The sequence below is a fragment of the Cyphellophora attinorum genome, assembly GCF_001299255.1.
Source record: "Cyphellophora attinorum strain CBS 131958 chromosome Unknown Contig7, whole genome shotgun sequence".
Classification (NCBI taxonomy): domain Eukaryota; kingdom Fungi; phylum Ascomycota; class Eurotiomycetes; order Chaetothyriales; family Cyphellophoraceae; genus Cyphellophora; species Cyphellophora attinorum.
Window position 1 is genome coordinate 999,437 of NW_017253235.1, and position 14,084 is coordinate 1,013,520.

A 14,084-nucleotide genomic window follows, 5' to 3' on the forward strand; every position below is an offset into this window, starting at 1 on the left:
CGACGCGCCCTGTTAGGGCACCTGCAACGAGCAACATTGGACGAAGCTGGCCTCGAATACATTGGTGCATGTCTCATGACGAATAGATACCCTTTCCAATGCTTCTGTGTCTTGGGCGGCCCTTGTCGAGGTTGCAGTGGGTTTAGGCGGTCCTGGACCAAAGTGTGGCCTAACTCTCAAGCTTGGATCGAAGACGCCAACAATGTCCATACAAACAGATTCGGGTCTCTGTCGGGACACATGAGGCCATCGGAGCCCTCCTGGTGTCCTCATGGACGTCTCTGGAGGACGCACGAGCTCTGACAGCCCACAGCTACTCACTCGACAGCAAATCAGTGGGCAAAGCATGGACTATGTCGTTGATGCATTGATGAGTGCTCTATCTAGACTTGCTGAAATTGATGCGCTATCTGCAGGCTATCAACGACCTCACTTGAGTGCAGTATCATCAGTCTGGCCTTTCTACTTGTCCGTGACCCATTTCTGTTTCGGGTCGAAGAGGCGTGTGAAGAAAGTCTCCTGCTGTTCGTACATCATGTAGCCGGGCTCCTCGGCGTTGTTTTCGACGGCCGCAACCAGATCATAAGCCACTCGCCATGGACGCTGCCGCAGTGGCTGACTCCTCGCCTGGAGCACTCTGCGCCATATGTTGTACTGATCTGTGGGACTGAATTCAACGTCGTCGATGAATTGATCCGAGCATTCTTCGCAAGAGTCATCGAGCGCGTGTGTCTCAACCGCGTACAAGATTTTGCCGATGTTCCAAGCCAATTCTCGGTCCCTGGAGGCCTCCATGGACTCTACAGGGGCGACGCCAGCGCGCAAGAGCTCCGGATTATCGTTCATCAAGTTGTGCAATTGCCAAGTAGATCTTGGTGTGAGCTTCATGTTGGAGAACCGCTCGTCGACTATGCGCCAAAGTTCACTCTCGGCCTGAGAATTGTCCGCATATATGTCTGCACGATGAAAATGTGGTTCTTTAGGGACGAGAGGCTGTTGTGGCACAGAGAAGGCAGTGTCTTTGTGAACTCCAGTCAGTGTCTGCTTCTTGGCAGAGAAGACAACGGGGACGTTGAACAGCTCAAGGGCACCCACGGGCCCCGTTAAGAGAACACAATTTGATGCATTACCGGGTCCAAGCTGCTCGGATCGAAGACTGAATTTAATCTCGACCTCGAGCACGTGGTTGGCATCAGATGCGTCCGTCACAAGTTTCGTCAGCCAGGCTTCATTCAATAGGTCAATTACGCTGTAGCGAGTGCTGAGATGCTTTCGTACAGCTCGGGTAAGCTCAGATGTACCGTCGTGGATTTCCGCCAGTAGAGACCACCGCGAGAAGTTGAGTACTGGGCCACGTGTGACGAAGCGAATTAGCCGCAGCTTCGGCAGACGTCTGATGACTCTGCTTATGAGGAGAAAGGTCGGCCGGTCGTGACGAGAAGTCATGTCGAGCTCAAACTCCTGTACTCTGTCGAGAGGATATGTGCCGGATTGTAGTACGCACAGAGAGACTGGGCATGCAATCAGGACTGTCGCACACTCCCACAAGACGGTTTGAACCATCTGGGTGTGTGACTTGGACATCAACAGCAATGCTAGTCGTGAATTGTCCCTGTTCTCGACCGTGCAGCATTTATGGCGATTGCCTGGTATTGGTGTCAGGCGAATGCCATCGAAGAATGACCTAAAGATCGCAAGTAATACTTCGGCAGGTAGCGTATCGAGTCTGTTGAGCACGGTCCATCGCTGCTGGCAGCCGACGATGTAGAGTTGTGTTGGTGGTCAGCTTGCTCGGCAGGCACATCATGACTGACGGAGAGTGAATCAGAGTCTGGCTGTTCCCATTCTTTCTCCATCGTGGCTGATGAGAGTGGTGGCGAATATGGTGTTCGGTCCGTCAGTACTTGTGAGCAAAGAGTGCATAGACAGCAGAATGTTGCACTGGGAAGACCTCTAAGAGTAAATACCTTTTGCCCTCAGGCAGATGCGACATCGTCTCGGGCGACCAAGTGAACTGGCAAACCTGCGCAATTTCCTTTTCTTTGTTTGACACGGCAAGAGCTTCACGACATCACTAGGCAGCAAGTGCGTAGAAGCGCGCATGAAAGATTTCTCAGATTGTTGGTTCCGGCTAGCATGATTGATACTGTACCCAGACGAAGTCAAGCTATGCCTGTTCCTGAAATGGCTCGTGTGGTGATAGGTGCGAGTGTTCGCGTACAACGCACAGCGGAAAAGCCACTGCTCTTGGCGGTAGAAAATCCGGGGAGAGCTCCCTGGGGCACCTGGGCAGCGGTGCCTACCGAACTTTCAACCGGTTAGGTAATAAAAGCACACCGACTTTCAGATTCTTCGTTGCCACTCAAGCTTTTTGTCCCTTCTCGTTGGAGTATATCTTCTACGCGGCGCCCACTCCTAGTCAGTCAGCGAGGACGACTTGAGCGCAAAGCGCATATCCGCCGCAATTCCGTATCCAGGGTAGTGAGCGCGCCCTGTGAGAGGCCGATACGTCACACGCAGTCAAAAGCACATTGCCTGAGCTTGATCGATTCCCTAGCTAAAGAAGCCACATTCGGACAGCGTGAATCACCATGTTCCCGCCACAGCAGTCCATCGACCTTGATCTGGCCGCTTTGTCTGGGATCTGTGGTAGCATCAGCATCGCTTGCTGGATCGTTGTGTTCAGTCCACAAATCATTAAGAACTTTCAGCTGTCATCAGCAGACGGCTTGTCCATCAAGTTCTTGGTCATCTGGCTAGCTGGAGATGTATTCAACATTCTGGGAGGTGTTCTGCAGGGTGTCCTGCCGACAATGTTGATCCTGGCCGTCTACTACACCTTCGCAGACATTGTCTTGATAGGACAGGTGTTCTACTATCGCGGCTTCACGCTCAGCGACCACTCTCCTGCGGCTGAGAACGGGCATACTGTGACTAATGGAGACCATGAGCGACGACCATTGCTACATGAGGACGTTGTGACCGCGCCGCCCTCGCGAGACGAGCCCACAGGCCATGATGGCGAGCGCCGGTACACGTCTTTCTCTCAACTTGACGGCGCGCACCTCTCGCCTGTCACACCGCTCCGTGAACCGCTGGGACCCGAGTCAGACGCGCCGTACAAGTCAAGCAAATCCACCTCCTTGCTGAAGACAATTATTCTCAACATCGGTGCCGTCCTCATGGTCTGCGGCGCTGGCATCCTTGGCTGGTGGCTTTCTCAGAACGGTCACAGATCACACCATCATCACCATCATCATCATCAACCCAAACACTCGCACGTACCCGATTACCCAGAGTATGATGCCTGGGGCCAGTTTTTTGGCTACGTCTGCGCCGCTCTGTACCTCGGCTCACGCCTCCCTCAGATCAAGCTTAATTATGATAACAAATCCTGCGAAGGGCTCTCGTTCCTCTTCTTCCTATTCGCATGTCTGGGCAACCTCACCTTTGACATCTCAATCTTTGCATACGATCCGACCCCAGTATGTGTCGAAGGTGGTGGTGTAGGATTGTGCGGCACGGGAGAGGCAAAGGAGATATATTTGAGATATTTGGGGGTGAACACAAGTTGGATCATTGGAAGCTTCGGTTGCTTGCTGCTAGATCTTGTGGTATTTGCTCAGTTCTTCATGTACAGGAAGGAGGAGAGTCTGGCTGATCTGGAGGAGGAAGAATGGGCTGTTCACGGAGATGCCAGATGATGGGAAGGGTGTTGACAGTCGGAAGCTCGACGTCTACTGGAAAGACTTCGCCGTGAGAGCTCGACTGTGACAGGAAGCGCAGCACGATCCACTGCTATGGATGTGGTACAAAGAGCCGATGGCTACACTTCCGCAGAATGACATCTTCTCTCCGGGGCACCCAGCTGACATATGACTGCACGTCCCGCTGGTGGGTCTGCCGGTTACGGATCCCCGCGAGTTCGGATACACAATCATGCTCTCGTCGAGAACGGAGAAGTGTACGACGAAAAATTCCCAAATCGAAGACGTAAAAGTCGGACAGGTATCCACAAGCCGATCGTGCGCCTACGATTGACGCCGGTGTATTCTCAGGCTTTGTTCTTTGTCGTCGGCACAATATCCAGGCCCTCATGGCAGGGAAGCCCTGTACACGACAGGTACGAAGAATCAACCCGAAAAGGTGTTAGGGACTCTGCTACGGTTAAGGGTGCAAGGACGGGATGACTCAAGGGACCACTGAGACCAGTAGATGTTAAAAGAGGGAATATATGGACAGACGGTAGGAATGACAGTTGAAACTACATTGATCTACCGAGAGAAAGGTGAAATTATCGGTGGAGGATACGATCGAGAAGGGATAGACAACCACGCATATAGTTATTCAACATGCAAGCACATATCGTTGCTTGCATGCGCCATTTGCTCTCATATCTAGGTAGACTATCCAAGACGGCTGGCAAGCCATGTGTTCAAAAAGATGGTGGGATTCTTCGCCGGCTGCGCCGAGGTGGCCTGTGGTTGAGACTCTCGATCATGTCGTCCATTCGATTTTCTGTGTCCACGACATCCTCCCAGAGGGTTTGACGGTCAACGAACTCCAGATCTTCTTTCTCGGCAATGACTCGAGCCCAGCCTGGCGCTGGCTCGGTGATTGTGCTGCATCGCTTGACGTCGTTGCTGAAAATACTGCTAGAACGACCAAAGATCGAGCTTGTGCGCCGGCTCGTCCATGAGCCATGTCGGCTGTGGGCAGGGGAAAACGCCGATGGTGAAGTAGGACTAGTCGACGCAGTGCTTGTACGACTGACATAGCTTGTGAATGAGACCGTTCGTGGATTGCTGGTCGACACTGTCCCTCGCAGACGATCGCGCAGTTCACTAAGCTTGAGCCGGCTCAAGCTAGAGCGGCTCTGTGAACTAATTATCGAAGCCGAGGAGGACATCAAGCTCAGCGGCCGGACGTCGACCCAGCCTGGACTTGTTGGTGCCGATGGCGATGTCGGACTGAGTGGTCTCACATCGACCCAAGAGGGGCTCATTGAGCCAAGCGGGTGACTTCTGCTGGTATCCACGAGCTTCATATCGACAATGAGCGGCTTTTTTGGTGACACCAGATCTCTATACAACGACCCCACGGGCGCGGATTATGAAGGGATGGCACGGTTTACATGTCGACCAGCACGTCCAGGCGACATGCAACCGACTTATCAGTGGCTTCCATACATTGAGGTACACCAGGCACCACATGGCAGGCTCGAGAGCTGATCCGTAGCGAGCGTCCTTGCATTTCGAGCGCACGCCGATTGGGTCAGTACAATTGTATGCCGTGCCTGGACGCAAGCCTCATCAGGTATGTAGACCACCATCGGGGATACCGACCTATACTTTTTCGGACAAAAAAGCCACGCGAGGACGAGGTACTGTCCTGATTAGCTGATGGGTTAGTACCCGAGCCATGTGCGTGTCCCGTTTCGGTTGGGGGTACTCGAACCGAGGGTCTAGAGACGGGTCTGTAGACTCTGTGCAGCATATCTCAGCACGCCACGAGGACTGCGGCTGACCAGCTATATACCCTAAGGTATCTTTTCATACCGATTGTCAGTCTACCGTAAGCAATCCTTCGACGCTTGCTAGGCATGGAGAAGTTGGCAGTCAAGATCGATGCTCTCTTCCATTCGTGCCAATAAGGTCCCACCAGTGAAGCGAGCATTGTGTCGTCATAGAGAGAGTGAGTCTCGAAATCCCCAAAAGAGTGACCCATCCTAAGTTCGGCTCGAGAATTCTGTACCTTTTCTCCCACACCCTCACGGATGATGTCGACCATTCATCTGACTTTGGCATTGTGCAGGAGCTTTGTCGATTGGATTGGCGTTCGCTTCGTAATGCTTTAGGGCTGTGAGAGCTTCCGATCGATCGTACCTAAGTACCCACCCTGCATCGAGCAGTTGCTCAACATGCCGTTGCGTGATGGCGAGGCGCGCACGTCTGCAGGCACGATACCGTTCTCTGAAGCCGCTCTTGCTTCTCAACAGAGACCACGTGCCTTTTTGTCCCTGTTGCCTTCTTGAGAGTCTCTAGGAGATAAATCTGAGGTCGTGGTGCCGACGGCTATTGCAGCAGAGAGGTAAACATGTAATCACGTGATGTAGTGGTAAGGTATTCAGCTTCACAGGAAGTCTGTATAGCACATGAGTCACGCTCTTCTGCACTTCTGACTCTGTCCTTCATTCATATCCATCAGCGTATGCCACGTCGATCCAAGCGCGTATTTGATCAAGCAGTCGATAGGTCCGGGGAGGCCTCTGGTCCGCCAGCCAGCTTCCTTACACTCAGGAAATTTATCACGAACAGCAGCGACTCGCCCCCGGAAGAGCGTGTTGTACCTCTAGCTCCAGCTCCAGCTCCAGCCCCAGCTACAGACCTACGTGTTATTGGCCTAGGCACATGCGCACTGTATTCGAGATCCCCGGCACCCATCGGGCCTACAAGAAGGGCGGAGAGACTGCAGACATATGGAGAGACTATCATCTTACCAACACGGTGCACCATGCTACGAATCGCGTGTCAGGGCTCCTGCAGAGGAAATGCCCGGGCTATCGCGTTCCACGCACCCCTCGATGCCACGCATTCTACTTTCCGGTTGATGCCAGCTTCTGGACGCCTTCGCTGTCCGAGTTTCCAGCCCAGCATCAGCAGAAACAAGCCGTTTTCGAGGTAGGTAGGATTCTTCCGATACCGCAGCCGCAACGGGAAGCATTGATCGATCTATTTTTGGAAGGAGCGACAAGGTCAAATTCGCCGCTAGAGAAAATCCGGAGAACAACGATTGTTTAGTACGCGTGTATCTGGGGGAGAACGAGCCCGAACGACAGAAGTATGCGCCATACACTTCGCTACGCAACTTTCCTATGTATCTCAACATTTTCCGGGCCCTGTGCGACGGCCAGGAAGCAGGATTGAGACGCGTGGCTCAGGAGATGGGTGTCGGACTTGCTGTAATGCATTGGGAGGCTCAAGTGGACGCCATGGACGTTGAATTTGTGCTTGGACTGTCTATCTTCCAGCGTAACACCGGACGGCCATTGTCGAAGTCCCTCTTGATGTTCGACTTCGACAAAGCCCGCCCGACAGAAATGACGCCCTGTGACACCAAGCGGCTTGTATCTGCATATCTCGGCAACGACCCATAGTACCGCGACCGGACGGGGGAGATGTTTGGATCTGGTTCTGCGACGCGTACATGGTAGCCAGCATGGTGATACTCGAGACTAAAGAGAGCGCAAGACTTGATGCGAAACACAAGAAGCAGCGCGCGAAAGATGACGCGGTACTCGGGGAGCAGTGCGCGACAGATGGCGCGCTACTAAGCTTGCCATCAATGTTCTTGAACGAGGTGGTGAGGGTCTGGAAAGAGAAGCACGAGAACTTCGATCCTGACCTGGACATCGTTTTCGATGAAAGACTGCTCAAAGGAAATTGAAATCGCTCTGGCTCCAATACCAATCAAGGCTGGGGTTTGCCTAAGAGCAAGTGTCGCTTGCTGCCTCAGAGACCACATTCCCAACAGCTCACTTCTTCTTACATGTCCAACTTCCGAAGGGCGTATCCTCCTCCGCACCAGGATTACCATTCGCCAGACCCCATTTCCCTAGATCGCCAGTCCCCGGATATTCGAGCTTGCCGCCTTCTTTACCCTTGCAATCCTGGCTGACATACACGGTACACACGACTCCATGATCCGGCCCCAGGCTTACTCCTGTCCAGGGAACCAGGTTTCTGGGCGTTGAAGGGTGTGCAAAATCTTCGACCATTTGATACTCGATCTTCCGGCACTGGGAGGCCCAGTTGCTGTCAAACCATTGACATGGAATCTTTTTGGGCTCGGGGTGTGCCTCGAGATCCACGCGTGGTGTGAAATTGCTTCCTGGGCTAAATACACAAGGATTGGTCAGCTATGGCTGTCAAGCGCATTTCAAGGCCTGGGGACTACGCTCGTGGCACGCTGTCTGGCAGGCATTGGGGAGGCAAAGTCTTCACTGCCCGGCAGCATGCTCGATGCCGGGTGATACAGAAGGGCGGACCTACCAAAAATATGCACCCCACGCTGAGCTATCCGCTGCTATCGCGAGACTGGATGAGAAGAGCAGTGCGACTGCGTGGGTGAGGCTGATCATGGCGGATGTTAGAGTCCCTGCTTGTCGAAGGTCAACGCTTGTTCACTGAGGCTGAGGTCTTCGGGATGCGAAGCTCGTGGCTGTAGTGTTGAGACTCGTGGAGTTGGCGGTCGATCTATATGTACGCTGCGCTGGCAGCGTTCGGAAAGGTATACGGCAGTGAACTGCCTGCGCTGCACTCTGCACATTGTGCTGGTGAAGTAATACTATCCCGTGAATCCGGGATGTCTCTTTGTCGCCCCCGTCACCTTTGAATGCTCATTGAGCAATGTGGAGGTCACAATGCCGCATTGGGAAAGCAGCGAAGCATGGACCAGTGCACACACCGAATCAGGCCAATTTCTCTGAGCCATAGTTATATAACAATGAGAGCTCAAAATCATGTATAAACTCTTACAATGATAGCTGCATATCTGAAGTAGCCTTCGAACCTTCGTCAGTGGAACGGCATTGTCTCCCTTTCGCACCACTCCCAAAACTCCTTCGCGGAACCCATTGCGACAGCTTTGGCTATTCCAGTCGGGAAATGACCCATTTGGCCCCATGGGACGACGATGCCTCCGTTCTGCTCCTTGGTCACCTTTGGACTGAACGCAGCGAAAAGCTCCACGAAAGCTCCGTATCTGACTTCCTTCCACCAGCCCGTCGCAAAACTAATTGTCCTCCGCAAAGCAGACCATTCTCGTTGCAACTCTGATTTGACGAATCCTGGGTCGATGGAAACACTTATGATACCATCCGTCCCTTATCGACGAGCCACCTCGACGGCCAGGAAGACATTGGCCGCTTTCGATTGCGAGTAGTTATCCAATGGCTTGGGCAGGATCTTAGGCGCACCACTTGTCTTATCATAGACGACACCGCCTGCTGGCGCAGTCAGTATGGCGCTCGATGCGGCGAAAATGATGCGGCCACGCGCCACTTCTGGACTGCAGCCCTCTTCCAAGCGATGGGCAGTGGTCTTCATCATGAGCTGCAGAAGATGGTGATTGAAGAGCCAGGGCCCGAGACAATTCGTGCCCATCTCCAGATCGTAGCCGTCTTTGGTCTTCGAACCCGAAGGTGGTATCATGACGCCGGCATTGTGTATAAGCACGTGGAGAGACTTCTCACGAACGAGAAAGTCTTCAGCACTGCGCTTGATGCTGGCAAGGTCGCTGAGATCGAGCAACAATAATTCAAGGCGGCCCTCGCTTTGTGGTACGGCCGCTTCGATCGCGGCTTTGGCCTTCTCGAGCTTCTCTTGGGACCGAGCAGCGAGATAGACAGTGGCATGCTTAGTGTAGAGCATGCGAGCAAGCTCAGCACCTATGCCGGAGGATGCACCAGTCACAATAATGATACGACCTTTTTGTGGCGGCAGATCATCGTCGGTGAAGTTGGCTGTGGTTGGATGGAGATGCTGGCATATAAACTCCTTGCCATAAGAGAAAGACATGTTGAGGAAAGTTTTGTTGCTGGATTTGAGTCTTCTGCTCTACAATTTGAGAGACAAGTTTACATGGGCTGGAGAGTGCAAAGGTGACTCCTGCCATTGCTGGCTCTTATGTAGACCATCCTGCCTGTGCTGTCGGCGGTCCGTTCTGTGACTGTCAATAGTTGGGCACGGTCCTATATCGTGCCGTGCCCAGCATCGTCATTCGGTCAAGCAGGGCAAAGGCGGCTACTGTGGCGATAGACTTCCATATCCGGTGATTGTATGAGTCCAAAGCCAATGGAACCAACTTTGACTCACGATGATTGCCTTGCCTGACCCGACGAGTATTCTTGGCGATCACTTAATCGATTCGCATTGCCAACGGCCAATCATTTGGCAATCATCGTCTGCTCCTTTAAAATGCATGCAAGCCCGTGTGCTAGACATCTTTGTCATCCGGCCTACGCGAAGGTTGCCAAGTGCGGGCGCCGGGCGGCAATACGAGAAATGCGAGACTTTCTGCTTATTCGGTGGACGAATGCGGCTGAAGGTAGCGTGCGGTCCGTTGGATCGTGTCGTCTTCTCGCGCGAGTGTATGCTGTAGAGGACCATGTCGTTCGGACAATTTCTGATTACGCTTAGACGGCTGAAGTCTGCCACCGTGCGGTGGCCTCTGGCGAGCTGTTTGGCGCAATGATTGTGCCGACTTCATCGTTGTTGCTCGACGCTGTGTGAGCCGCTAAGACACGTCGCTATAGATCATGGGGCCAGTACACTGCTCGCCACAAGCCAAACCTCAAACATGCAAGCAGGGCAGGAGAATGGCGACCTAGAAACACATGTATCATACTTTTCTGTTGTTCTGACGCCGCAAACTCCTTGATTACATGGAGGGTGCTGCTCCCATTCACTGTAGAGATCTCTAAAACTCGCCGAATGCTGTCAGAGCAAACATAAGACCAAATGAAATCTTGAATGCAACATTGTCGTGGATGGCGCCCCGTACATCGATGCCCTTCACATATCGTTGAAGTCTGTCGGCTGGAATGATGTTATAGCCCTTCCGTGCAGCATACTGTACGCAGTCAGTGACTAGCCGCTGCATACGCAGCTATGGAGGAATTGAAGCTGGATCAAGTGCGTGGTCGATGCAATGAGACGTGATCCAGCGAGCAGGCATTTCAACCAACAAGCTCGTGCGAGCATGACACGCGTCCAGGAGGCTCAGACTGTGGAAAATGGAGACTCACCTGCCAAATCACGATGCCAACGCCAACCAACAGCACAAGCATCCGGCTGAACATGCTGAACAGGACTCCCAGGCCCAATCCGAGCACTGAACCAAAACTGATCTGTTTCACCGCAGCCGGATTCAAGCCCCCGTCGTTGAATACTGGCGTACTCTTCTTTGCACTGCTGCCAGATGAGCTCGAAAACAGAGCAGAGTCTGACAAGGCAGGCGAAGTGTCATTGTATGTAGGTCGTCCGGGTGTGAGGAAAGGTATCGAGCCTAGACCAAGAGCAACTGCTAGCGGTCTGCGATTCTTCTGGGTTGCATGCCTGGGGGAATGTGTGTGCATCGACCGCATTGACAGCAGACCTCGCATCGTTGGCGCCGGCTGCAGGGATCTTGTAAGGATCGGTATGCTACTGCAAGAAGCAGAGGACCGCAGCGACAGCGTCGTGCGGAAGAGGCAATTCATGTTGACGACGAAACGGCTGAGAACTCGGCAGCACTGGAGTCAACCTGCGTCCGCAGAAGCAAGTATCAGGTGAGCAGATGAGCGCTTTATGAGGCAGATAGCCGGTGCGTCGATGCGGTAAGGGCGGCTCCTTAACTTCGCGCAAGTCTGAATCGGTCTTCAGAGCACCTAGGAACTGGGAAAGAGCTCCTGATGTTCGTACGGCCAGTGTAGTGAATTGCGTCGGAACTGTAGCTCTCTGCCCAGGACGTGAGGCATGTCGAGCAACCGCGGCTCGGATCAACGTCATCATTCAAAACGTCAAGCATTATTACGGTACCTTACCAGAGTCAACCGCTGGGCAGTTGAGGATCTAGGGCTCAACCCCAGCTTAATGTGACTATACCGTACAGGCTGTCAGCTTAAGCGAACCTTGGAAACCGAAGCGGCATACAGCTGCGGGGCGCTTTCTAACACACTGGTTGGTACCTGTATCTTCATGGACCTCGACGTCGTGTCTATAAGTCATTGACACCGTCGCTGTGTGCGTAGCAGGACGTCTTGACTGCCTACCGTTCAAGATGGGGGTGCTCTTCCCGCGATTTCACCCCGGACGGGATGCTCACAAACATCTTATGGGTGATTTCCAATTCTTAAGTAAACATGGTCGCTCCGCACTCACCCCACATCCGAAGGCTGCTGCCAGGGGAGCCTGGGTGATGAGGTTTTCTATCCGAAAATGGTCCTGGGCCCGGGCTTGTTCCAAGTGACCAGTAAGATGGAACGAACTCTCGTCGGAAAGTCCAGACACTGTGTCTGTGAAAGCATGTATAAACAACCTTGAGCCCCTCAAAAGGCCATTGAAGACAAGCAGAAGCTCTTCCCATCCTTCCAGCTGACTTTTACTTCTATGCCCGAGTTCTGACAGCGCTCAACCCGGAACTATCTGACGTCGGAAGTCCCATCTGGAAGAACTATTTCTGGCTTCTTTTGGTATTTTCACTTCGTAGCGAGCCGTCAACATGGGCTCAACGACTTTAGTCAATGGCGATGGTCTCCATCACTCGTCTCGCCACATCATCGACACACCCTTCCTTATTGTCGGAGCTGGACCAGCAGGTGGCTCGCTAGCATGCTTTCTGTCACACCCGCCATACAGCATGACGGGGCTGTTGATCTCAAATGCGTCCACGACATCACAAACCCCCCGAGCACATATTACGAACCCGGCATGCTTCGAATGTTTGCGCGATATCGGCCTGGAGGAGCGGTGTGTCGCCAACGCTGTAGCTGGTGACTGCATGACTCACACTCGTTGGTGTCACGACATGACTGGCGAAGAATACGCACGCATCTACTCATGGGGTAACGACCCAAAACGATATGGCGAGTATGAAGGTCACACGCCTTGTCGGCACGTGGATCTGCCGCAGACAGAGTTCGAGCCCATTCTGATTCAGAGAGCCATGGCTGAGGGCTGGGATGTTCGATTTCGGAATTCCTTTGTGAGCTCGGAACGCGAATCAGATGGAAAGATCCTTAGTAAAGTCAGAGACGACCTGACCGGCGCGGAATATTATGTTCGATCCAAATTCCTCTTCGGCGCAGATGGTGGGAGGAGCCAAGTCATTCGAGAACTAGGCATTCCTCTGATCAAGAAGCCTGGGCAAGGGCTGGCGCTTAATGTTCTTGTTGATGTCGATCTTTCTGACTATGTCGATGCACGCAAAGGCAACCTCCACTGGGTCTTTCAGCCTGAGGAGGAATACGAAGACTACGCATGGAGTGGCCTGATCCGCATGGTCAAGCCTTGGAATCAGTGGATGTTCATTCTCTTCCCAAAGCCCAATGTCGAATACAAGGAGCCCAGCATTGCGCAGTGGGAGAAGGTCTGCCGCAAGATTGTAGGCAACGACAAGCTCCCACTGCGTATCGTAAATGTTTCGAAGTGGCTTATCAACGAGACTGTCGCAGAGTACTACTCCGACCCGACAAACACGATCCATTGCCTTGGCGATGCAGTGCACCGTCACCCACCGTTCAACGGCCTCGGCAGCAATACTTGTGTGCAAGACGCATACAATCTTGCGTGGAAGGTCAAGTATGTTTGCAATGGTCTGGCCGACCATTCACTTCTCAACAGCTACAGTCCTGAGAGACAGCCCGTTGGATTGGGCGTCATTACGAGGGCAAATCAGGGCCTTCGCGATCACACACCGGTTTGGGATGCCATGGGTCTGACTATGCCCACGCCAAAAGAACGCATGGCCGTAATGGCAGAACTTAAGAGCGCCACACCCGAAGGGCGGAAACGAAGACAACGCCTGAATAAGGCTATCGACGGAACAGCCCAAGAGTTTCACGGCATTGGCGTGGAGATGAACCACCGCTACGAGAGCAAAGCAATCGTCGCTGACGATGAGACGGGCGAGCCGCCTGCATGGCCCGAGGACAAGGTCCTCTATCACCTCACGAGCACGTATCCCGGTAGCCGGCTGCCGCATGCATGGCTCAACAAGCGGATGCCGCAGAAGGAGCACGTTTCGACTCAAGACCTGGCTGGAAAAGGAGTGTTTTGTTTATTCACGGGCATTGGTGGTGAAGGGTGGAAGAAGGCAGCAGAGGCGGTCAGCAAAGACTTGGGCATCGAGATCAGAGCGTATAGCATCGGTTGGGAGCAGGACTGGGAGGACGTCTATCGGGACTGGGCCAGGAAGTGCGAAGTTGAGGAGGATGGATGTGTGCTGGCACGTCCGGACAGGGTGGTGGCGTGGAGGGCGAAGACCAGCGGTGACGAGCAGAGCCGGCTGGACAAAGTCATTAGGAAAGTGCTCGGAAAATAGGC

At 53.3% G+C, this 14,084-nt stretch overlaps 5 protein-coding genes across 5 annotated transcripts; 2 read left to right on the forward strand and 3 right to left on the reverse strand.

Moving 5' to 3' along the window:
• Positions 1–462: 462 nt before the first annotated feature.
• Positions 463–1,856, reverse strand: AB675_9849 (uncharacterized protein; the record flags this gene model as incomplete). The annotated part of the gene is made up of 2 exons (XM_018150420.1): positions 463–1,749; positions 1,815–1,856. 2 exons carry the CDS (start codon positions 1,854–1,856, stop codon positions 463–465), a joined length of 1,329 nt encoding a protein of 442 aa, XP_018002348.1.
• A 735-nt stretch (positions 1,857–2,591) lies between these two features.
• Positions 2,592–3,704, forward strand: AB675_9850 (putative vacuolar amino acid transporter YPQ3; the record flags this gene model as incomplete). The annotated part of the gene is made up of 1 exon (XM_018150422.1): positions 2,592–3,704. One exon carries the CDS (start codon positions 2,592–2,594, stop codon positions 3,702–3,704), a length of 1,113 nt encoding a protein of 370 aa, XP_018002449.1.
• Positions 3,705–8,885: 5,181 nt separating this feature from the next.
• Positions 8,886–9,578, reverse strand: AB675_9851 (putative oxido; the record flags this gene model as incomplete). The annotated part of the gene is made up of 1 exon (XM_018150423.1): positions 8,886–9,578. One exon carries the CDS (start codon positions 9,576–9,578, stop codon positions 8,886–8,888), a length of 693 nt encoding a protein of 230 aa, XP_018002389.1.
• Positions 9,579–10,479: 901 nt separating this feature from the next.
• Positions 10,480–11,164, reverse strand: AB675_9852 (uncharacterized protein; the record flags this gene model as incomplete). The annotated part of the gene is made up of 2 exons (XM_018150424.1): positions 10,480–10,632; positions 10,808–11,164. 2 exons carry the CDS (start codon positions 11,162–11,164, stop codon positions 10,480–10,482), a joined length of 510 nt encoding a protein of 169 aa, XP_018002310.1.
• A 1,097-nt stretch (positions 11,165–12,261) lies between these two features.
• Positions 12,262–14,082, forward strand: AB675_9853 (2,4-dichlorophenol 6-monooxygenase; the record flags this gene model as incomplete). Its single annotated transcript, XM_018150425.1, has 1 exon — positions 12,262–14,082. One exon carries the CDS (start codon positions 12,262–12,264, stop codon positions 14,080–14,082), a length of 1,821 nt encoding a protein of 606 aa, XP_018002544.1.
• Positions 14,083–14,084: the final 2 nt, after the last annotated feature.